We start from the raw sequence: 25,542 nt of genomic DNA on the forward strand, positions 1-25,542 counted from the left end.
TGCTCCTTGAACTTCATGAATCCAACTTCCAGCTCTCTCTGTTGTGTATTCATGTGTGGTCTCTTTTATTTTGTCTTAGTTTGGTCAGGGTTTCTATTGCTGTAATGAGACACAGTGACCACAGCAACTCTTATAAAGGAAAATGTTTAATTGGGGCTGGTTTATAATTCAAAGGTTTAGTCCACTAGCATCATGGTAGGAGTCATGGCAGCAAACAGGCAGACCTGGTGCTGGAGAGGTAGCTGAGAGTTCTGAATTCTGATCAGTAGGCAGCAAGAAGAGAATGAAACATACTTCTTCCAACAAGACCACACCTACTCCAACAAGGCCACACCTCCTAATAGTGCCACTCCCTATAAGCTATGGGGCTATTTCTTTCCAAACCATTACAATACCCATGTAAATTACAGCATTTGATCACAGTACTAACGCTTGCCCTCTCTAGCCCACTTAGTTAACAGGACTCTTAGAGGATAACCTAGAGACATTTGGACTTGGTTTTCCTGCAGATACTCATTAAGTATTTGTTCTCTGCCTGTCTGTTCACTAGGCAATGGGGCAGTTAAGAGACCAAGCATGCACACAGACTGTGCATGCACTAAAGTGTTCTGGGTGATATAGGACACCTGAAACTGTTCATGTACTGCCACTGAGGAATTGATACCACTTGAATGAGACATGTGCAAAGAGATTCAGGAAATATTTCCAAGGACAGAGGAGAGAAAGCACAATCCTGGCAGAGCAAGCAATCTGTAATGGTGTTGGAACATGAGCGTGAGGCTGTGGGGCAAGTGGGACATTGTCACCAGACAAAAACCAAGAGCCTTGAGTGGATTCAGAAACCCCTCCCGGTAACTCTCATATCTGAGAATGGTTGGCATTTCATCTACTCCTGACTCGGTTCCTGTCCTAGAGCATGTGACCATGACACCCCACATGAGGATCATGACAGCTAGTCACATAACATAGAGCCCGGAGTTCTCCATCCTAATGCGGTAACTAGGTTGGCCGACTCCCAGTGTTTAGCCAATAAGATTACCTTCCCAGACATTCCTTCCTACAAAAGGTATTTAACCACCGGCCCACCCTGATGAAGTCGTATTCACACATTTTCCATGATGAACAATGAATAAACAGTTTGGGCAAGCAAGGACTGTCTCTCTTCTCAAGAACCGCAGTGGGGGGTGGGGGGGGGAAGCCTTTGTCATACAGAGCCACCTAAGTCTCCCACAGAAGGTCCCTCTGTGCTCTGTATACTCACCCTTGAACTAACCCAGTCCCCCCAATCCTTGCCCAGTGCCTACCACCCTCTTTGTGGTTTCCAGCGGCATCTGGGTGTCCTGGAGTTTGGGAACCCCAACTTTAGGTCCAGCTTGTGTCATTTCTTACCTGCGCTGGGACCTCCATCTTAGGATACTGTCCGCTGGGAACCCGGCACCCTGAGAATGAATGCAGACCCACAGTAGAGGAAGTGTTCATGTACCCAGAGCCAATGATTAAGTGGGGCAAGCAATCGGATGAACAGGAACGTCAGTCAAATCTTATAAGGTGAGGCATCATTGCGTGACAAGACAGAAAATGTCCTGGCAGATGTGAATTTGGAATTTTAATGGGAATGCACAAGAAGCACATATAACTGATGTGTTCATTTCCAGGGTAATAAAAAGGTTACAAAACAGAAAGCTTAGCTTTCATTATCCTGACATCCCTGCCATTAAGGGCAGAGGATACTCAATATAGGAAGACTGCCGCCGGTGACATAGCAGCCCATTTCTCTTGTCTCCATCGCTGGCTCTCTTACTCTCTCTAACTACATCACTCCTTCTTCCCGGGAATCCAGCAACATCAGCCAAAGCCTTGGTAGATGGTTGAAGTTGGAAGGCTGCCACCATCTGTTGCTATCCTCAGTACCTCCCCAGAGGGCGCTGCTGCAGCATAGGCGCCACCCAATTGCACTCAGTACCTCCCCAGAGTTGCACTGGGGCTCTGTTCCCCTTGCTCTACTTCTCTCAAGACTCTGCTAGCTCTAACTTGACCCAAGATCCTCACATCCCTCTTTTCTCATGCTGTCCTGTTGTCACCGGCTAACCCTGTGTACAGTGGCCCCTTCTTATCTGGGAATAAATTATTTCTCCAGACAGCTGCCCAAATCCTTCAGGAGGCAGTTCCATCTCAAAATTGCCTTCAGAAAAGACTATATTTATATATAATGTACATATTAATATAAAACTTAATTGACATCATTGTGGCTATTTTAGGAATAATAAACTGGAAAACTAGAACAATAAACATTTCTCTTCATAGAGAAAGTGGCAGATTTGGGGCATACTTGAGAAATAGATGAGAAGGTTTTGAAGTACTCTAGTCAACACAGGTAAAGGAGTTAAGTGTGTGTATAGTTATTTCCCGTGTTGCAAGATTTTACTTCATCTCTAAATCAGAGCTCTAACTTCAATATTTTGAAATTTTCTACAACATAAGCTCCACACTAAATAGTTAACTTCATATAAATATAAATTGGTTTTCAGAAAGAATTAAGCTTGATACCTTCTAACAGAGTTTAAAGATGTACAGGTTTTGCACAGATACATACATATATACATGCATACATACATATGTACACAAAATATACATACACAAACATACACACACATACAAACCTACATACGCAAACATACACACACCACACACACATGCACAGATACACACAAACATACACATACACACACACAAACACACATACTACACACACACACCACAATCTCTCTCTCTTTCTTTCACACACACACACACACACACACACACACACACACACACACACACTGTGTTTGTTTGAAGCTTTGTGTCAACTTGACACAAGCTAAAATCATCTGAGAAGAGGGAACTTACTTCAGTTAAGAAAATGCCTCCATCAGATGAGGCTGTAGGCAAGAAGCCTGGAAGCCGTTATCTTAATTAGTTATAGATAGGAGAGGGCCCAACCCGTTGTGGGTGGTGCCATCCCTGGGCTGGTGGTCTTGGGTTCTATAAGAAAGCAGGCCAAGAGGAGCAAGCTAGCAAGCAGCGCCCTTCCGTGGCCTCTATTATCAGCTCCTGCATCCAGGTTTCTTTCCCGCTTGACTTCCTGCCCTGACTTTCTACATGATGAACAGCAATAAGTCCAATAAACCCTTTTATTTTTCCAGCTTGCTTTGTCGTGGTCTTCGATTGAAGCAATAGAAACCTTAAGCAATAGAAACATGCGCGCGCGCACACACACGCACACGCACACACACATCCTATACTGACATCTACATACACTTGGATAGAAATAGTACAGAGAGCAACAGTGTGCTTTATCTATATTCTTATCGGTATTTTGGTCTGATCTCCCAGTATTTGTTATCCTATTTTGTTTTTGATTTTGTTTTGTTTTTTTAAATCAGACAAGAGTTTACTTCTGAAATATGGTAAAGTGTATATAAACTAATGAGGAATCCAATGTGCCCTCAGTATGAGTACTGAGCATCTGGAATACAGGAGTGTTGTGTTCAAAGACCAACAAGCCAAGCAAGACTTGAGATTAACAAGACCATGGCCAGAACTTAAAAGGATCAGTGGCGGCAGTGGCTGGAGAGTGAGGGATAAAGGGACTCAGAGGAAAGCTGACCTTGACCTAATCCTCTTCTGTATAGGCAGAAGTCATTCCTTCACCACCAAACGGAAGAGATCAAAACCCGACGGAAAGCTAAATCAGCAGGAGAACTAAGAATTGCACCTCACCTCCCCAGCCCTGCCTCATCCCAGAAGAGGAAAGACTGAAAGAACGGAGAAGAGGATGAGGGTGTGCCTTCCTTGCTGGATGAGCAGGCATCACTACGGGCTCCAGTGAGGAAAGTCAGAAGTCAAAAGTTTGCCAGGGATGCAAACTGCGCAGTTACCATCTGGGGGTGGGGGTGCTTTCTCTTTCTCTCCTCCGCACCCCAGATTTTCCCAGCTGTCTCTTCCCTCCCATGGTCCCGAGAGGGATGCTTTTCTATCCCATCACTTTCCGATTCCTTTCCTAGGTCCCTCCCAGTCTGCACATCGATTCCCTTTTTCCTCCTTTACTTGGCTGGGTCCCCTTTTCTCCGCCTCCTCCTGGAAGCTCCTCGCCTTCTTGCCCTCTTAACCCAGACTTCAGGGACAAAATCGGATACACGGTGGCAGCAGGTGGATGCCTGGGGAGAGGCTGGGGAGTCTCCTGGTAGGACCCAGAACCACCGGGGGCGGGGACAGCGGGCGGGCGCGGCCAGCCCCGGGGCGGTCCCAACTTGGGCTCCCTGGTCTTCGCCCCCCAGTGGCTGCAGCCCAGGTGCGGCGCGCGGGACAGGAGGATGTGCGGGTGGCCACTGCTTGTGCTATGGGCGCTGCTCCCCGCGACGGCTGCGGGGAACCCGGGCCGCTCGTACCCGCACCGCGTGGTCCTCGATCCCGAAGGCAAGTACTGGCTGCACTGGGGCCGGCAGGGCGAGAGGCTGGCCTTCCGTCTGGAGGTACGCACGAACGGCTACGTGGGCTTCGGCTTCTCGCCCACCGGGAGCATGGCCGCGGCAGACATCGTGGTAGGCGGAGTGGCCCACGGGCGGCCCTACCTCCAGGTAAGCTCGGGTCCCTTCGGGGAGCTCCCTGCGCTGGGATCGCCCTGGAAGGGCGATGGGCAGTGCAGTCCACCCAAAGGCGAGGCTGATACGGGCTCCGTGCAGCAGAGTCCGTCTCACCTCCTTTGCCACCTTTTGCCCCAGGGTCATCCGAGACTGCCCTGGGGTCCCTGCCTGTGTCATTTGCAGTCTTCGCCCGGGGAAGTTTACCTCTTCGGGAAGCTCGCATCCTGGTGCCCCACTTCACCGACCATTGCGCACAGCCCACACATTCCCCCCCCCACCCCATCAAGAAAAAAAAAAAGACCACAGCTTTTGAGACCTAACTGGTCGGACCTGCGTGCACTTGCCTGTGTAAGGTTGGGAATCGCAGTCTCCAGTGGTTGGTTTTGGGGGGCATCCTAGGAGCAGCACCAACATTTACTAGAGCATGCACGAGATGAATGAAGGGCCCTGAAAAATTGGTTAAGGAAGTTTTGTTATAGACAGCTGTCGAGGAAGCCAGGTTTAGCGACCCATGCACAACCTAGAGTCTCCAAGCAGAACCCTCTATTCAGGGATAGGTTTTCCGCTTTAATAGGCAACAAATTCATCTGATTCGCTCCCTGCCCATTAGCTCTAGGGGAGAGAGCTCTGGTAGATGCTACCTGATCCCGGCATCTTTATGTGTAGGGAAACGAACAGAATTCTGTAGCTCGGCTTCCTGGGTATTGAACTTCATCTGGGTCATAGTGGATATACACACTTTCTTACGGGCCAACTCCCATGCAAGAACGCAGGCCTTTGCTAAGAAGCCTCACGAAAACTTCTGAGCAGCATAAGAATGCCCCTTGTGAATTTCAGCGTGTATACTTCCTCCAGTCTTCTAAGATGGAGTTTTCACAGCATTCTGACTGAGGTGCTATGGTATTATAGCTTCAGTTCTGACGCTGAAATGTTTGGCTGGAAACAAATCGACAGCAATTCAAATTTTCAAGCCACCCTGCGGTGTGTTTACTTCTCCCCAAGTCTTCACTTCCTCGCTACCTACCCCCCACCCCCGTGTAAGTGCTGTGCACCTCTGCTAGAGTGCAGCCTGACGGGGTTCGCTCTGCTGACCTCCCCGACGACGTGAGCCTTTCTGATGCTGCATCATCTCTGATATGGAATTTGATGGCTGAGAATTTGATCCCAGGCCTCACTAGCCAACTAGCTTACTCTACCAGGATCTGAGTAAGATGCTACCTTATTTTAATACCCATTGCAACCAAAGGGGAAAAAAAAATAAAGCTGTTTTTGTAGAGTATCATGACCCCAGCACAGCCTATAGAAGTGGGCATGAGGCATCTTGCTGTGTAACAGCGATCTGGTACACTTTAAAATTCAACTTGATATTACTTTTGTCCAAACAGCAGCATTTCTAGAAAGCCCATACAATTAGTTATCAAATGAAAGTCCAAGGGAAGGGTCCCGACCCAACTGCTGCTAATGCGCCCATCACAAACATCTTGCTAAACCAAAGAATATTTGCTTTTTTTTTTGTACAAATCAAGTGTTTTTCTGATTGATTTAGAAACTCTGAACTCTTCTTAAAGCAGTAGTTATATATTAATGTGAGACGCATTAAGAATGGACAACTGTATGTGCAATGAATGGGAAATCGCCCATTCTATTTTCCGGTGCTTCAGAAACACATTCTTTGATTTCATATATGAGCTACACAGCTTCTTATTTGCCTGACTTCCTTTCCCATTTCATTTCCTTAGCGATTCTTCTGATTTTAGGGCACACATTAAGTGGTTAGGTGGCAAGAGAGCCTATTTGAAACCTCTCTAATAAGGTAAAATATTAATAATATCAATAAAAAAGTTCTGATTACAGCTGGCAATCTAGAGTGGGAGATTTTATTTTCTAATCCTTAACGCTGTTTTTTTTTTCTCCCTAGATATTTATTTACAATTTCTCGTACAGTGGTATGATAGGTGTGCCTTAATTAACTATACTCAAACCAAAGCTTCTTTAATGGGACATATGATTATATTAGTACACTTTGGATTTCATGCAATTTTGCTTCCAGTGAGAAGAGACTTTGCATAGAACAGTGACACAAAAAGCATTGGTTCCTTGGGGCGTTAGTGTTAAGTACAGCGTGCACCAAGAGCTGGACAACAGCATCAGGCTGTGTGGTTTAACCCAAGCTGACATCTCAGTCACTCCCCTTTATGGCTCTCCCCTTATAGTTCAGCCCTTTTCATGTAATTTTGAACGTAAACTTTCATGTTTTTAATATTTTGATTTTATTTTTTAAAATTACCTATAAACACTCCTTTGCAAATGGGTATGACTATGGGTGATTGCTAAGCAAAAAGGAAGAGGATTTTTGGCTCCATGCATGCCACAAAGCCAAATGCCTGGAGAAGTCAAGAGGGCAGGCAAAGTGGGGCATGGCCTGAGGAGAAGAGGTGAGATGCAAGAGCAGCTGGAGCATGCGGGATAGCCAGGCTTTGTCAGTTATGCTTTCAGGGGAGCACAAATTCACCATTGCCAGATATTTTGTTTGTATTGTTTTAAAGAGAACACAGAAATTCAGTGTGTGTGTGTATATGTGTGTGTGTTTGCTGCTATTCACTCAAGTCTACACACAGTGCACACATGTATATTTTCTACTGGGGTCTAGCTGACAGATGATGTAATCTTGGACCAAAAAGGAAAAAAAAAAACTTAAATTGAATCAACTGTTAACATAAATCAGGAAGGTCCATGGGACGACGAAAGGCAAGTCTGACTTCTTTCCAGGGTGATTATTCTATGCCAGGAGATGATTGCAGTATCTGGGAGTCTTGGCCATTATCTGGGCTAGTGACTCTTATGTTAAAAAAAATTACCGCAAACATAATATTTTAGCATATGAACTTTATTTTACTCAGACATATATGATTTGAGCAGGGCTTGGTAGAAGCAACTGCTCTCCTCCATTCTGGGTCAGCTCTAAGAGGAGCTGTTGGCAGTATCTGAAGGCTTACTCACCTTTCTGTCTGTCTGTCTGGGACTGAGGTTAGCCAGTGGCTGGGCCCTCACTCAGACAGCTCTGTAGTGTGACTGTGGCCTTTCCACCTGGCTGCTTGGCTTCCTCACAGCAGAGTCGCTGCTCTCAGACTGATCATTCCTAGAGGCCACGGGAGAAACTCAGTGTAGCCATCTGTGATCTTCCTTCCATCTGAGTCAGTCACTGATGGAGTTTTGCTGTTGTCACAGACCCATAGACTCAGATAGGAGCAGACCTTATCTTGATAACGGAGTATATCAGTGTAGCCATTTTTGTAAAGTGGATCCCACCACCCCTCTCTCCTTTCACCATGCCTCTGGTCACTCTAAACACTGATGTATGATTGTGTACTCTATTTTGACATTGCTTACATCAGTAGACAATGTTCACTCATTGACCAGTCCTCTCCTTCTAATCGTATTCACCCCACCCATACCTCCTGTTTAGCCACTCAGTTCCCTCTCTGTGAACCTTGACAAACCTGTCTTTTTTAATGATTCCCAATCACTTGTTCAGGTTAGACCCTGTAGATGACACTGTAACATTTGCTGGCTGGCTTACAGAGGGACTGTGTTTATATATATATACATATATAATATTAATATATAATATATAGAAAAATGTTATATGACATATATTATGTATAATATATAATCATTATATCATATATAACATATAATCATTATATATCATATAAAATATATGTTGTATATAATATTTTTGTATATGAAATATATATACATATATATGTATGCATGTATATATATACATACACACACACACACACACACATACACATGGATTTCCATGAATCATCAAGGCAACTGGCTTAGTTAGTCTTAAAAATATACTTGGGGCTCCACATGGTGGCACACATGTGCAATTCCTGCACTAGAGAGACTGAGGCAGGAGGATGCTGAGGTTGAGAACAACCTGGGATACATAATAAGATGCTGTTTCAAAGCAAACAAGTGAATGAACAGCACAAAGACCTAAGGGTCTGTTAATTCTGGAAGTTCAATTTGCCCATTTGGGGATCTTCTGGCCTTCTGAGAGGTATCATCATCTGTACTGGTCCAGCTACAGTCAAAACGGGAAGGAAGAGAGGAAGGGATTCCTCTAAAGGGAAGCCTGCCTCTGGGAAATCTACAGGATAAAGTATGAAGGATAAACGAGGCTTTACACTTACAGAATTACAGTCCATCTGGGGTGCTGGACAGGTCATTTTCTAGTCTGTCTTTAACAGCAGGACCCGGGTCGGGTGGGAAACACTCTGTCCTGTACAACTGGCTTCTCAGAACCACAGTAAAAATACTTGTCTCTTGCATCAGCCAGACTTTCAATCCTCTGATGGACTCCTGCCCTTCCCCTGTTCTTTGCCCCTTTGACACAACTCCACCCCCATTGGGATCATTTAGCAACTGTGAGTGCCCATTCGAGGCTAGAAATTCCGTATATGAATGCCCAGTTTGTGTGAGCGAGAGAAGAGAGCATCATTGTCAGATGTGCTCTTGATTTGCACAAAAATTGATTCACCCCTTCCTATGGGGGTAGACATCCCCAGTGAATGGAGTCTGACACATATGTCATCATTTGTGGTAACCTTGCTCGTTGGCCCATTCAAAAACTGAAGCTTTTCTGTGTGGAGCAGTGTGGAGCATCTGGGTCATTGCTGTCAGGCCTCTCACTGAGGAAGTTCCTGCAAGAGATCTGAAATCACAGAAAACAGGGAGCATTCTTCTTGGTTAACGATGTGCTTCTTTTTAAACACACCCCAGCCAACTGCAGCAAAACAACATTGGCAAAGCACACTGAGAGGGTGCAAGGCTGACCCAGCTCAGCTCAGCTTCGCTAAGAGATAGTTATAAATCTGGGATGATGCCCCTGACTACCAGATGAGGGAGGGACCTTTCTAAGCTTCTTGCTCTCAGCTCTGCTCAACAAGGAGACAAGTCCAACTGTTCAAATGCAAGATGGTGGTGCTCAGCTGTAAGCTGTGTGTCTCTCCTGGCAGGAGCAGGAGGTTTCTTAATTAGCCTGGAGAAACAAGCCAGTCTCAGAGCCAAGGAAACAACGCACCTGAATTGACAGGCAGAGTTCAAAGCTTTGGGCTTCCAGAGCCAGATTATGGCAATCTTGGAAGGAGAAGCCAGAGTCCACTTCAAAGAAAATGAATGGCGCTTGATTGATTCATAGTTTGTAAAGGAGTGCTGTTGAAGTTACTCACGAAAGAGATGAATTCATTACCCAGTACTGTGTTTCTGGGAATGTTAGAGCCATGTATAGCAACAACAATAATAAAACAGTGCATACAACAATAATAAAACACTGCCTCACAGTGCTTTGCTGTAGTAGAGATTAATCACTAGTGAAGAACTTTTAAATAGAAAGATCCTTCAAGTAGGAACAACGGATTTCTTTAGGAAGCTTCTTCCAAATTTTTCTCTCTTTGTCTCTGTCTCCGTCTCTGTCTCTGTTTCTCTCTCTCTCTCTCTGTGTGTGTGTGTGTGTGTGTGTGTGTGTGTGTGTGTATGTGTGTTAACTACCTTGTTCCAAACCTGAGAGAAGTGAGTCACAGAATGAGTTATGTATAACATGACTAAAAATAATTGTGACACAAAGCATAGCTTCTTTCCCATCCAGAATCTTCTGTTTGTTTTGCTTTTTGAGACAGGGTCTCTCTATGTAGTCCTGGCTGTACTGTAATTCACTATGTAGATCAGGCTGGCTTTGAACTCACATAGACCCACTTGCCTTTCAAGGGCTGGGATTAAAGGAGTGGACCACCATACCCAGCTTCAAACTTGAAATTTTTTTTTAACTTGCTAAACTCTAGGGTAAAAATAAGTGTTTAAAAGACAGCATAGAGCAAGCCTATGAGAAAAGGCTGTAATTGTAGGATGCTGCTCAGTACACTGCTTGAGGACCTGGGTTTGGTGTCTGGAACCTGCATGGAGGCAAGATAACTAGCTCTGGAAAGTTATCCTCTGGTCTCTCCATGTGTGCACACACCTCACACACCTCTCCTCCCTCCCAGGAAAACAGTAATAAAAAAAGGTATAACTTTATTAACTGTTCTGGGATCATCAATTTGACTGCTATATTAATAAATGGTTTATGAAGAAGGCATTGTTTGTTCCCTGCCGAAGAGTAATGGGGTCTTTAAGCTGCTTTTGCAGGCTAAATGTTAGTGGTTTGTGTATTTAATCATTACCCCATCAGAGTTTGATGGCTTCCTTTCAAACTCCCTACTCCTTTTCTGCTCTCCTCGTGTTGTAGGTGAGGAATAGGCCTTAGGTAACTGTTAAGTGGCCTTTTGGTGCCTTACAGATAGAGCCAAAGCCTACAGTCATTCCCTCTGAATCCTGATTTGGTGCCACTTTGACTTCTGTAAGAAGCCTCCATAAAAAATACTCTAGTTTCCTTTCTAAATAACAAGAGTACATGTACTCTGTGAATTATGTTTCTTACTATATTTATCCTACTATAAATGTCACAGACATGTACCCCTCATTTTGTTAAGTCTTTTAGGTGTGCTGATCATGTAACTCTCAAACGGCCTATCTGAGGCCAATATCTTAGGTGGAAACTCTGGGCTCTGGGTTCTTCATCATGGAAGCCACCCGTGGTTTCCATACAGTGGCTTCAGTGAAAGCCTCACCTATAGGCAGAAGATGCTGGGATGCTTGATCTTCCATTCAGGCAATATTGATTGACAGTTCTAGATGCTGGGGAGGGAGGGGGCAGATCCTATAACCAGAGGGCATCAGGAGTCTTATAAGCCTATATTATAGTTTAGAGTTGTCCATAAGCAAATAATTGTTAAAAAAAAAAAAGGTATCAGGAAGTGATAACTGTTGAGCGAAGAACTCAAATGGAGGGATGTGAGAAGGTGTGGTGTCCTGACTAACTCACACAAGCAGGAGGAAAGCAAGAGGATTGTCTTTGGCGGTTGACTATAGTGTTTCCAACCCAGTGTGTCATATCCTAGGAAGAAGGTGGTGTTGTCTGTGAATAAATGACTCTGAAGACCTTGAATGCAGGAACCTATTTAGCTGGAGAAAAGGTAATGAATTGCCCTATGTTGTAAAGAATTTCTGAACCACGTGGGCTCTTTCTCCATCTCAGTGTTGGGTGCCATGATGGCCCGTAACAAAGAGGATTCATGTCATGGCAGACTACAGAGCTGTGATAAGATGCCAGATAGCTGAGAATCAGGAAGGATATCGTCTAGTTCAACCTCAAAAAGTAAGTGATTTGATCTTCTTTTAAAAAGCTCCCCCAGTAACTGGGAACATTATCATTTGGAAAAGCAGTTACTTTGCCAGCAGAAGGACTTGAGTCTGTTGCTCAGAACCCATGTGAAAAAGCCAAGCATGGTGTCAAACGTGTAACCCACTGCTCTGCAGTAATGGAAAAATACGGTCCCCGAGGACTGCTGGCCAGTCAGCCTAGCCTACCCTTCGAGCACTAGCCTCCATGTAAGAGTTTGTCTCAGAACTGAGGTAGACACTCCTGAGAAGTGATGATTGAGGCTTTCCTCTGGCCTCCATACACATGTGCACACTCTTGCAAAGGCATTTCTGCCACAGTTTCCAAATCCTCATTACCCACCTGTGACTGAAGATGACCACGTATGGATACAGGGAAGCCATATTTCAGGTTCCTGAGGAAAGTCTAGTATGAAGGCATGTCTGCTCGGTATTGATTTTCTGTGGTCAGGCTCTGTGATGGAAATCATGGGTCTTAACCTGCAGTGGCTTGGAAGATTTCAGGGAAAGAAGTTCATAGAAAGTCATCTCACAGTGTCCATGTGATGGGGTGATACCTGTGTAGTTGTTCAACAGTATGCTTTAAAATGGAAACACAAGGTCATTGTTCTTAGCATGCATTTAATAAATTTGCATATAGTTCTAAGCATTTCCCCAAATTCCTATGCTGTGACTGAAGCAGCAGCTTTTATCCTCTGAGTATAAGTGTGTTTCAGAGTTATGCCTAGCAAGGGGTCTTTCTCTCCTCCCCATAACCCTCTTTATAACTACACACCTTATGCGGGCTTGTACTAGTAGTATTTCTAAGCAAGATTAATATCTACCCACACACAGCGTAAAAGGTAACAGTTATGTGTTGCCACAGGCTACCTTATTTTTTTCATTATTAACTGAAGGTCCCAGGCCCTAGGTTATACCTAGTCTATAATTTCACCAAGATGAGGATTCTGATTAGAAACTTTTGATTAGAGTTAACAGTAAATGCTTTCTTTTATATTTGAACATACTCTCTAGTGTTTTTCAATACATAAATAGACAACCTTTACCTCCCTCACCCATTCTGCAAGATCGCTAATAAGCTTAAAAATACCCTCAGGTTATCCTTGCAGAGCGAGACAGAGAAGAGGCATAGGAGTGGTAGATAATTAGTATCTTATTAGGGCATGGATGGAACATTGCAGGTTGATGACTGTGTCAGTGCTGCCAAACCTCCCTCAAGGTAGCAGGAACAATTCCATGTGCTTGGCAGGATCTCAAGAGAGACGGTTGGGTAACTGGTGTGGATAAGACCAGGAGTCTTCTAGGCTGGGTATGAACCTCACCAACACTTGTTCTTAATTCTTGTGTGGCCCTTGGCAAACCCTTAACCCTCCCTAAGTGGCAGCTTCCTTTTGTGCAGGAGGGAGATCATGTTTTTTAGCTCATGGGTTTTGCAAGGATTAAACAAAATAGGCATTAATGCTCTTAGCAGAACTTTATAATTGAGAGCTATGGCTGTAATGATTCCGTAGTGAATTATGGGAACTTCCCAGCTTTTGAAAAGGCATTCACTAAGTATAGAGATCGGGGCTTAAAATGTGAGGAAGCCTGGGGACAAAGTGCAGGCAGTTGAGTGGTGATTGTTTCGATCATTAACAACTGGAGGCCAGCTTATTTCCATAAACATAATTTATAGGATGTAACTGGGTTTTCCTTTGCTTTTGAATTGTTCTTTTAGGTTAAGGCCTTAAAGAAAAGGTGCGTGTGAATAACACAGCAAAGCATCTGGTTTAGGTTGAATAAAACTAACTGTATATTCACAACCTTGTAAAATTGTACTAAATCTGCTTCATGTGGTAAAGGCCTTCGTTACATTAGTAGGTAGATTCCAGTTCACTGTAATGGGGCTGCTAAACAGAGATTGTATTAGCTAGTGATCCAAGCTGTTCGCATCAAAGGATTCAGTAGTGACACTGTACTATATCTCAGGAGGTATACACCAAAGGCCCTTTCTAGGAATAGCATTTTCAAAGGACGGGTGGGTAAATGACAGCATTCTGTGGGTCACTGAAACTTCTGGAAATCTGGATGCCCAAAGAGCTGACAGTGTTCTCACAGAGAAAGAATGATCATTATTATCATGTAGTGGACAGACTTCCTCCAGAAACATGGAGGAAAGAAACATCACTTGTAATGCTCCAGTTGGCACACCATAGGGGTAGAAGAATACTATAGCTTAGCATCAGTGTTTGTGTCTGAGATGCCAACCTGGAATGGTTGGCCCTGTGAGGTTGTGAGATCCTGAACTTCATGCTTCAAGTGTTCAGCACTGTGTGCTTGTATCTTAGAGCCATCTCCATGGACCTGGAGCGAAGGACAGACTAGGTAATGAAGTGCTTGCTGCACACGCAGGAGGCCTGGTGTTTGGATCTCCAGAACCAAATAAACAGCTAGGGAGGTGGAAGCTGGAGGGGTGGGGCCGCAAGCCAGTCGAGTCACACTGGAGAGCTTTAGCGGTGGATGGCATCTGCGGAAGGACACTGTAGCACATGCGCACTCCATTCCCAGTCACAAATGCATGCGCAAACACGTGCTAGGAACGCTTTTGGGAGAAAACGTGCTTGGTGCCAGCCAAGATTAGGTTTACCTCAGAATTAGTTTCCAGCTATAACCCAATGCTGAAGACACCTAAGCATGCTCTCAGATAACCCAAGAAATGAGCAGAGGAAGGTTTAACCATTAGATAACTCCATGAAGTTTTAAAAATGACAGTGTGTGTGTGTGTTTGTGTGTGTGTGTGTGTGATAGTTATGTATAGTGTTTTTACAGTGTTATGAAAGCACCTCATCTCTAGCCTTTTAATAAAATTCAGTATATTTAACAATATATAGTGGCTCTGTTCATCTTTAAATCTGAAAAACATAAAAATAAGAATATCTCTTGGAGGGCCTCCAGAGCAAAGCTGTTGGGTTTCTGAGGCCTGTCCCCAATTGGCTCGTTGCTTTCACCTTTCTTGAAATACTTCCTGCCTCCTGACCTGCCCACACAGTACAGATTCTACGCTCAAACCAGTCTCCTCGCCAGCCTTTCCTATCTCAGTAAGCGGCAGCTTTTGCTAGCTACAGTTAAAAGGTAGGAGCAACTGTTTTTTCTCCCCTTTCCTTTATCCATGGTCGAAACCCTATCTTCAGGTCCTCATGTCTTTCCTACCAGAATCTAAAATCCTCCAATTCTCTTCGGCTGACCTAAAACCAGTGGGATTACTGAGAGATGTTTGTATCTCTGGGTCACAGTCTACATCCCTCCTCCTCTTCCATTTCAACACAGTAGCCACAGTAGTCTGTGAATACTTAATTCATAGGCACACAGATACACACACACACACATACACATGCATGCGCACAAACACATACACATGCACACTTGCATGAGAGGAAGCAAGGAGGGACAGGGCAGGAGAAATGGAAAGGGAGAAGATAGGAAAAGAGGGGACAGGAGCCTAAAACAAAGAAAAAAACCTGCTGTTCTAAAGATTTTCATTCCTGTTTGGATAAAATAAACCTAGGTTCTTAAATGAAGTCTTCTAAACTTTATTTTTAATTAAAAGATAGGTTAGGAAGGAAGGAAAATAATATGGTTAGAATTGAAGGGTCTAACAATTAACTTTATTAAATATGTCTCGTAATTCTATAGATGACTTTACATGCAAGCTGAAATGACTGACCTCGTACAACACTGTCAGAAAAATCATGCTCCTCGGGTGGCACCTTAAAGAAGCACAGGTTCATATTTTGCAATTCCGATAGGTATTTAATGACTCTCAGGAGACCGAGGGAGAAGCCTGCCTGATACTGTTTCCTAAGCACAGTCAAGTTCGATTTTGAGACTTCATTTTGATTGCTTAGTGAAGAACTTCCTTTTGAAAGTTAATGAAACTCGAAGATTTTGTTTATGCAGCCAGCCAGGACAGCTTCGTGCAGCCTCCTGATCACATAGGATCACAGGCGCTTCTTTACTCAACAGTATATATTACACTGTGACTATTATAACACGGCTTTACCAGCATCGCAGAAGTTGATATCATAAACAGAAATGTGTGGTGCGATGGGCTTGTGGGTATTGGGAACAGAAGAGGAACTGCAGGCACCTGTTGCAGGAGATGTTGACAGACGAACACGCTTTTCTCAAGACCTCCCCGCAGCTGTGCTTACATCCAGCGCCCCAAGCTGAAGCAGTCTATTCATAGCTTTTATTACACCCACCAGAGTTGCTGCTTCATCCTGTTTAACGCAGCCGCCGTCAAAGCCCTATTCTATAGCAGAGATTTCATTTCCGAGAGGAGGAGAGAGACTGACGATGAGCGAGAAGCAACTGAACATCTGTGTGATCATGTTTCTGAACAAGAGACCTTAGCAATCCTGACAGCAAAGCTAGCTTTGGGGTACATTTTCTTACTTTGGAAATGGCAGCCAGGGTTCACGGTACCCTATGAAATAAATACTGCCAGCTCCCTGCCAACTGCTGGTGGGGGCAGCTCGCTTTATTGTTGCTGCACAGCATTTTAAAGCCTCAATTACACACTTCATGGTATTTTTTGTTTCAAAGTTTAAGTGTTGCAGAGGGAAGATCGTGTGAGAACATGCTTCTGCCGAGAGACGTTCTGAAGCACAGCTAAGGAAGATCTTCATTGTTGGGTTTAATTAACTCATTTTTGGATGATATCTTATTAGGAAAATATGAACAAGGTCAGTGTATGATTAGTAAAATAATCCACAGTCAAAATAATGTAAGTCCATCTGGAAGCTGGGCTGAGTGTCTGTGGCAGAATCAGTGGAGACCCACACAAAACAAGCAAAGAGGTGGGATAGCCGTGCTTCGTATCTGTTCTGCAGAGCTCTGAAGCTGACTGAGCACAGCCAAGCCTGGCTTCTGTATGTCAGCACTTCTGCTTGCATTGTTTAGTGACTTCTGCAGAATCCCAGTCATAAACTATTCCAACTTTCGTGAAATTATGCTTCTCTCTATCCTCACTAGCTCCCTGGTGTTGCAAGATCCTATTTTAATGAATTAATGAAAAGTGTGTGTCTCTTTGTGTGTGTTTGTATATGTATATTTAAGTGTGTGTGTGTGTGTGTGTATGTGTGTACATGTAGGCAGTATGGGTATGCACATATGGGTGTGTGTGTTTGTATACATGTGTGTATGTATGTGTGTGTGTGAGCGTGTAGTATGGAGGCATGTGTGTGAGTGTATAGTATGTGTGTATGACTGTGAGTGTGTGTGATTGTGTGAGAGTGTGTAGTATGTGTTTATTAATGAGTTTGTGAGTGTGTGTTTCAGTGTGTGAGTGTGTACTATGTGTGTTTGTTATATGAGTACATGTGTGTAATATGGGTGTACGTCTGAGTGAGTGTGTGTATAAATGTGTAATGTGGGTGTATTGTATGTGTGTTAGATTGGGCATGTGAATTTGTGAATGTGTGTGTTTATGTTAGTGTGTAGTTCATGTGTGAGTGTGTAGTATGAGTGTGTATGAGTGTGTGTCTTTGTGTGTGTAAGTGTGTAATGTGAGTGGGTGTGTAATGTTGTAGTATGGGTATGTGAGTGCACATGTTTGTGTTAGTGTGTATTATGAGTATGTGTGTAGTACCAGTGTATATGAGTGTGTGCTTGTAGTATGAGTGTGTGGTGTATGTGTAGTGTACGTGTATATAATGTGTGTGTGTGTGGTATGGGTATGTGTGGTGGTGTTTGTATAGAGGCCAGAGGTGGACATCAGGTATCTTGAGTTGGCTCCCCTTTTTTATTTTTTTTTAACTGTTATTAAGAGTCTCTCACCGACTCTAATGCTCACTGAATCTGCTGGGCTGGCTAGCCAATGAACGTGAGGGAGCTGCTTATCTCTGCCCCTCTCCACTCATGGTGTTGGAGTTACAAATGCACACTACCACGCCTGGCTTTTTTCACAGGTGTTAGGGATCCAAACCCAGGCCCTCAGCTTGGGCAGCAGACACTTAATGATTGAGCATCTCTCTAGCCACTCACTTGTAATTCATCTTAATTGGAAGTTTTATTTGTCACTATTTATGTGATATTTAGAATAGATGCACTAAATGCATAGAGGGTGCAATTAAAATGTTATAACGGCTTCAGCATTCTACCATGCCAGTACCTGTGTACTGTGAGCCACATTTCTGTACTTATTTGAGGTCTCAGACCATCATGTACTACAGGCAGATGTCTGAGTAATTACTCCTCTTGCATGTGCAGTGCAGGTGTGTGTGTGTGTGTGTGTGTGTGTGTGTGTTTCCATGTGCTCTGTAGATCAGGGACTGGCCAGGGCATCATTTGGTTTAACTATCAAGAAAGAAATAAGATACAGTGAAAACGAGCTGGGAAATTTAATATCACAAGTATTATGCATGTGATATGTAAAATGAAGTATATGATACTTCATTTTATCAATATCAACCTGTAGGTTATTTTACCCATATTTGAATTCTCAATTGGTTAATGTTTGAGTATTCTAGTATCATTTTCTTCTCTCTGGAGGACAATAATGCTCCTTTGATTGACAACCCCTACCCCCAAATAGCACTTTGTCCTGTTCTTACTAAGCTGTCAGTAAACAAACTCTTTAAAAAACAGATGAACTAATCTAACTCTCAGCACTGTATTAGCTTTCTATCTCTCTCTCCTTTGTTTTTCCTAGTAAGAATGTCTGAAGGGCATGAAGTTTGAGATGACTTTGTCCTCTTTTTTCCCTTTTCCCTCCCTTAATTGCATCTGAAGATTTTCCAATGTGCCATTTATGCTGTGCAGCACCACACTATGAAGTCTGGGCTTGGCTCTTGTCCACACACTTTCTTGTGTTCCCGTTAGTTCAACTTTTCCACTCCTACAAAGACACACACACCAGATGTGTCTTTTTCTTTTTTCTTATTTCTCAAATGTCCTCATTGTGTAGAGTAGTCACCTCATAGACTCCCCCTGCTAGATTGTGATAGTTCAGACTCCCAAAATACTTTTCATATAAAGGCTGAAAGATCATGACAGCATTTCAGAGTGTCACAGAAAGCTGAGCTTCCTAGGGGCTCATCATCTTCTAGCATCTTCCACACCAGGTCGTAAAGATGTAATTGACAGGATGGATTAACATAATATATTAGATCACCTTTGGGTGGTTCCATTTAAAATATGGCCCACCATTTTAAATGTAGAAATATATAATTAGATTAAAAGGAATAGTTGTCCATCTCTTGGCAGTTGCCTCTGGCTTGAGATGGTTTTGTAGTTTCTAGAAAGTATTACTTGTTACGTAGGAATGCAAGGAGGGGAATAGAGATTCAGAATGGCAGCAAACTCTTTCTGCCGGGATGACCAGTGTAAACTGTATAGAGAAATAGGACTGTGAGTTTTGAAGTAAAGAGCAAGCTTCCGCAGGTGATGTTCGTGGAGAGGATCTCAGTTAGAGACTAGAAGATAGAGAGAAAGAGCGTAACCAAGGCAAAGGTGGATATTTAAATATTTGAAAGAAATAATACAGAGCAAGCATGTATTATTATTAATCATAACAACTGTAGAAAGCTAGGTTAGGCTAAGTTTGAGGGAAACAAGGAACCTGTAACCTAGATTTTAGTATGTTGTAGTGCATGCAGTTGGATAAAATGCAATGACATACTGAGAGCAATGCTGTGACATCTCCAAGCAAACCTTGATAGCACCGTTTAATTGATAGGGTCAGAACTGAATTGTTGAAACGAAATAAAACAAGGCAGATTAAGCCTTTCAAAATCTGACTTGATAGGAGGAGAAGCTGTCTGTACAGAGAGGAGCCAGGGGAAAAGTTAAAAACAATGAAAGCTTGAATTTGGGTAGTTGGAAGAGTGTCAGATTATTGAAAACAATCTGGAAAACGCATGCACACATTGGGCCTGGAAATCCAAGATTGGAGTTGGATTCACTTCACTTGAAGTAACAGCAAGACTTGCAAGTCAAAGGGGCTTTGGTGACATAGATTACAAGATGACAATCTGAAGCCATTCCTTAGAGGATGGGAGGACTCAATAGGACCAGAGACCAAGGCGGGGATAGACGAGGCCTCTAACAGTGCCTCAACCTTGGGCAGGAGGATGATTTCATCCCTCTCATTAACTATAGCTATATCATTGGTGACCCTTCTATGGTTGAAAGTTGAAAGCACTACCCTTCTACTGCATGGTTACTGAGAGGTTTGGCTGTGAATAATCTCTTCTAGTGACTTGAAGGCTTTTGTTGAAATATGAATCTTCTTGGTTAGACCTTTTATAGGACACTTAGATGACTGTTTCTCTGTTTTTGATTCAAGTCTCTATATACATGATATATTATTTGTATATTGCAGCCATGGTTTTCTAATTATTTCTGTCTTTACTTTTATTAACATATACACCTAGTTCTATGAGAGATATCAGGTTGCAATTTTTAATAATGTCTTTCACATTGGTATCAGGGTAATACTAGAGATGTAAAAGTATGACTTATAAACTATTCTCTTACTTTCTAGGAAAGCTTAAGAGGGCTTGGTACCCATGTTAGGTGCCACCTGTAGGCTTATATTTTTAAATCTACTTTAATAAGGGTTCTTAAGGGCTTTAACCTCCTTTCTAGGCTATTACCCACCAGAAGTACTGGAAAGTTAAGTAATAGGACAAAGGATGGTGTGGCCATCTTTAGAAATAGTTCTTTGAAGCAAACCCAATCTTCATTGTCAGGATTTCAGCAATTCAGTTCACACACATCAGCAATAGTTGCTCAGTCCACTCACAAACAGCACTGACAGCAAGGGCAGTTTGATCCAGAAAAAAACCTCAAGTCTCTGCCAATCAGTTAAGTCCACAGAAGTGGCAAGAAGCCATCAGAATATCACAAGAAGTTCTTTGGTGTGTTTCTGTCTACAAAGTCAGTGAAGGCAAGGTGAACCAATGCCACAGAATCATCCGTGAAGACCAGTGTCAGCAAAGCCCAATGAAGACCATCAAAGAGTGGCAAGGTGAACCAATGCCACAGCATTGTCCACTGTCTATTGGGTTATACTTATACCCTTTCCAAACATCATGTGTTCTCTCAAGTGTCTTCTCTAGAGCCTTCCAGGTACATTCCAGAAAACACCACATGTCTGTTTTCAGCAAAACATCCTCTCATAAGACAGTGTCCAGTAAAACATCACATGACACAACTTAGAAACCAGAAATCTGTATTAGTTTCCTTAAGATACTTGATGAAATTTCAAGTGAAATCATGATAGCCTAGACTTCTTTTGTAGGAAGGCATTTCACTTATGAGACCACTTTGATTGTCTGTTCTCCTGAACGACTTTTTTGGCTTATGACTTCTTATTTTTGTCTAAATTTTTCCATCTTTTCATTAAGAAGTGCATGTCATAAATGTTGAATGTCTGTATAATCTGAAGTGATTTTTTTCCTTGTATTTCATTTATATTCATTTTCATCCCACCTGTTCTATATACTTCTCTTAGATGTAGTACATTTTAGGATTTATGTGAGTTGGTATTTTCTAGGATAGAAAGAAGGTGAGGAAAGAGCCTTCAAGTGTTATGGCTGAGATTTTCACTACGAGAGAGAAGGCACATAGGGTGAAGGTGGGGAAATGTTGACATCTTGTAAAGATGCCTGTGGTTGGAAGGCCTGAAGTCAGGTAGACCTTCAGTCTTTGATGATCTGAACTAAATATATACGTGGTAACACCATTTGGATACCTGATAAATAAGGCTCTAAAAAGGGGTAAATGGGGAACAACCATTATGTGGTTCAATTATTTTACATATCAATATTTAATTTTATATAAAATTTAATTTAGTTTTAATAACATGCAGCCATATTTTGGTCCACTAATGTTGTGATTATCAGCCTTTGTTAGACAGTGTCACTTAGGTCCTGAAATCCTTAAGAATCATCCCGTCTCATTCTTCTGCATGCTGGCTCCACAGATGAATGCCACCACACTCCAGAAAAGTTCACTCCAGACTTTTCTAAACATTAAAGTCTGCATAAGACCTACAATTCTAGCTTCTTGAGGAGCTGAGACAGGCAGAATGCAACTTCAGATTCAATACCATCCTGGGCTACAGAATAAATTCAAACCCACCCTTGGCACCCTTGGCACCCTTGGCACCCTTGGCACCCTTGGCACCCTTGGCACTCTTGGCAGTAAAACTCTGTTGCAAAAACAGAAAGAAAAAAAGTGGGGGGGGGAAGAGTACTGGGGACATGCCTTCATACTAGAGCACATGCCTGCCACATGGTACCACAAAGTCCATCATACGTACATATATACACACTTCTTATTGATTTATCTGTTACAGAATGAAAGGATCTACAGTGGTAGCTAAGGGAGTCTTCTCCTCCTCTTTCATAGCTAATTTTTCTGAGAAGCCAGAGAAAAGTAGATAATAGGAGTTCGTCTCTGGAGAGCAGGAATGAGATGAATGTAATCTTGGCAAGCAAGATGGATATTTTGTACAACTACAGGTTTGGAAAACATTTGCAAGATCAGGATAATTGTTCTACCCTTTGAACTGATTATGGTTTGCGCTGTACCGATTTTGTTCACAAGATGAATTATATGAGGAACATTACAAATATGAGCCAGTGTAAAGGCACAATGGCTCCCAGTCCCTTCTTTTCTACAGGCACTGGGGTGTCACTTTCGGGCTCAAATCTATGTGATTGAAACCAATAGGCACAAAATCACCATCCCAGGAGATGTGTTTTAAATCACTTTCATGTTCACAACATTAGTTCTCAGAATGAACAGTCAGCCCGCATCTTTAGCACATATAGGGAATATTTTATAAAAAACCTAATATAATAAGTTTCTACAGGCAGGGAAAATAAAATTAATGAATCCATCACATTCCAGCAGTGGGCATTACAGAGAAGGACACAGACTGTGAGCTCCGGCTGACAGCATTTGAATGTTTTCAGTTGGATGGTCTTGTGCACCTTGCTTCAGTGTTGTTTGCAAACAGGAAAAATGGTTTCGTCTCATCAATTTGTTGTACATATAGCACCCTGCAGCAGACCCTGGAGTATAGTGTACATACAGGTTGCAGTTGTTACCCACTACTGGAATGTGACATAAATAAAGGCAGTTAGACTCTGTTGTTAGTTATCTGAGGCATTCTTGAATTAAAAGACCTTGTGTATCTAGACCTTGGATGTCAACTTCTACACATTTGGTAATTATGTTAAAGTGTACTCAGAATAAATTTGCCAAGTGTCAAGCAAGTGCCACTATCAAATGTAAAGGCTTTTCTTGTGTTGAGTTTTCTGAGTCTAGCACAGCAATCAATTCTTCAGATGTAATTTAATGTCATTATAGTCATCAAAGTTATATTATTCTTTTTCTATTGAATATTTTATTATTTATATTTTAAATGTTATCCTCTTTCCTGGTTTCCCCTCCGGAAGCCTCCTATCCCATCCTCCCTCCCCCTGCTTCTGTGAGGGTGTTCCCTCAACCCACACATCCACTTCCACTTCTCAGCCCTGGCATTCTCCTACTCTGGGACATCAAGCCATCACAGGACCAAGGGCCTCTTCTCCCATTGATGCCTGACAAGGTCATCCTCTGCTACATATACAGCTGGGGCCTTGGGTCACTCCATGTATACTCTTTGGTTGGTGGTTTAGTCCCTGGCAGCTCTGGGGGGTCTGGTTGGTTGATGTTGTTGTTTTTGGTATGTATATTCTCACACAACATGATTTTTTTCAAAAATGGAATACGTTAGAATTTGAAACACATAAATAAACTATATAGAAAACTATATTTTCGTTAAGCAATAGAAATCACACCTTTATCTTGATCCTTTTTAGTATGGTAAGCTATATACTATTTCTTAATCTACAACATAAATACATGCTACCCCTACCTTGCTATCTTTCAAAGATCTCAGAATTTTGACTTCTAATACCCTCCAAAGCCATTCACCAGGACCGCTGGGCATCAAATTAAGGTCATTTGGCTTTCAAGCCCATTGTTCCTGTCTGCATCCCAGAAATAATCCACAAAACTAAATTTTTTTCAGTTTTCAATACCTCATAATTTAGTAATTTATTTTCTTTGTATATTTTGCATTTCATCGTAATGAGCATGTGCCCTTACAGCTTATTTTGAAATTACCCATGGCTCCCCTCCATGCTCGGGCTATGACTGATGGGATGCTGCAGGAGGTCTAAGAGCAGAGAGGGCTGACCTTGGGGTTGGCTTTGGCTTCGCTGCTGACTCTCAATGGTGGGGATAAGCCATTACACACTACCTGTCTCCCCCTTTTCATGTGTACACCAGAAGAAATCCACACAGTGACCTCAAATAGGCACTCATTTCTAATGCTTTGTGGGTACCATGGACCTCTACTGCTTGTCCACAAAAGGCCAGTTCTTTAAATGTAGACTGGTTTCCTAGATAATCAACTCTCAATGGGTAATAACCCAATCCATTAGGAAGTCCCAGGATTCATAACGTAGGATTACATAAAGGGTATTATCATAAACAAACCAGGAATGGACTTTGCACAGTCCTTTAAACTCTTTCAAACTATTTTCATACTTAAGAATACGTATTTTTAATATCCTGATTTTCTTTTCCTGTTTTCCACAGGACTATTTCACAAATGCAGACAGAGAGTTGGAAAAAGATGCCCAGCAAGATTACCACCTAGATTACGCCATGGAGAACAGCACACACACGGTGATTGAGTTTAGCAGGGAGCTGCACACGTGCGATGTCAATGACAAGAGTCTCACGGTAAGACACGTGAGAGTGACGACGCTCACAGGCAGTGTGTGTTCAGTGTGGGGGGAAGTGCTTGCTACAACTCGAAGAGGAGCTCCTGCAAAACAGGATTACCAGAGTCACACACTCCTCAGGCATCTCTTGAGCTCTCTACAAACTTGACAAACACCCACAATTTTAAAACTGTAATTTTCATTCTTTGAATTTATACGCAAAGTTAACATTTTAAAAATCTCTTTGAAGGTTGTCGATTTAAAAGAAATAAATATACGCCTTAGCTTTTTCCCTATAAAAGTTGAAAATGGATAATAAACGTTGAAGAACTGTACTACACAAAAGATAATCATGCTGCCGGGTGGGAGGGGATAATTCCTCTGATCTGTAACCGATTTGGCTTTGTAAATTTCTAAAATCCAGATGAATAGTCAGTTGATTATAATCACCTATTGGCATGCTATATGAGGTTTCTTATTTTCAGATTTGATACAAAATTATATTCATGAATATGCAAATTAAATATCTAGAAGAGACACATTCCTGTGACACTTTCAATGGGTTGCATGTGCCATTTCATTTTCATAGAACGATAACATTTTTTATTTAATTCACTAGAGCTTCAAAAAAGATAATATAAAAAAATCTGAAGTAATTCTGATTTCCCTTCAACCTAAGAGCCAAGGAGGAAAAGAACGCACATGAACGGGCTGGCTTTGCTTTTCATGTAACACATAGCATAATTACAGTTCAGTTGGAAAACTTATAAGCATCACACAGTAGAGCAAAGAGAACACCTAAAACAAGTAGCTTTCTCTTTATTATGCATTCTCAGAGGTTTCACTGTAAGGAGATGGCA

At 42.5% G+C, this 25,542-nt stretch overlaps 1 protein-coding gene across 1 annotated transcript in view; it reads left to right on the forward strand.

Moving 5' to 3' along the window:
- Window positions 1-4,272: 4,272 nt before the first annotated feature.
- The window catches only part of Moxd1 (monooxygenase DBH like 1), a 76,765-nt gene continuing 55,495 nt past the window's right edge, over window positions 4,273-25,542 (forward strand). The window contains exons 1-2 of the mRNA XM_021174770.1: window positions 4,273-4,619; window positions 24,555-24,701. Coding sequence (XP_021030429.1) covers window positions 4,356-4,619; window positions 24,555-24,701 — 411 coding nt within the window. The 5' untranslated portion in view covers window positions 4,273-4,355. The remainder of the gene's footprint in view (window positions 4,620-24,554; window positions 24,702-25,542) is intronic.

Source organism: Mus caroli, chromosome 10 (genome assembly GCF_900094665.2).
Source record: "Mus caroli chromosome 10, CAROLI_EIJ_v1.1, whole genome shotgun sequence".
Lineage (NCBI taxonomy): Eukaryota > Metazoa > Chordata > Mammalia > Rodentia > Muridae > Mus > Mus caroli.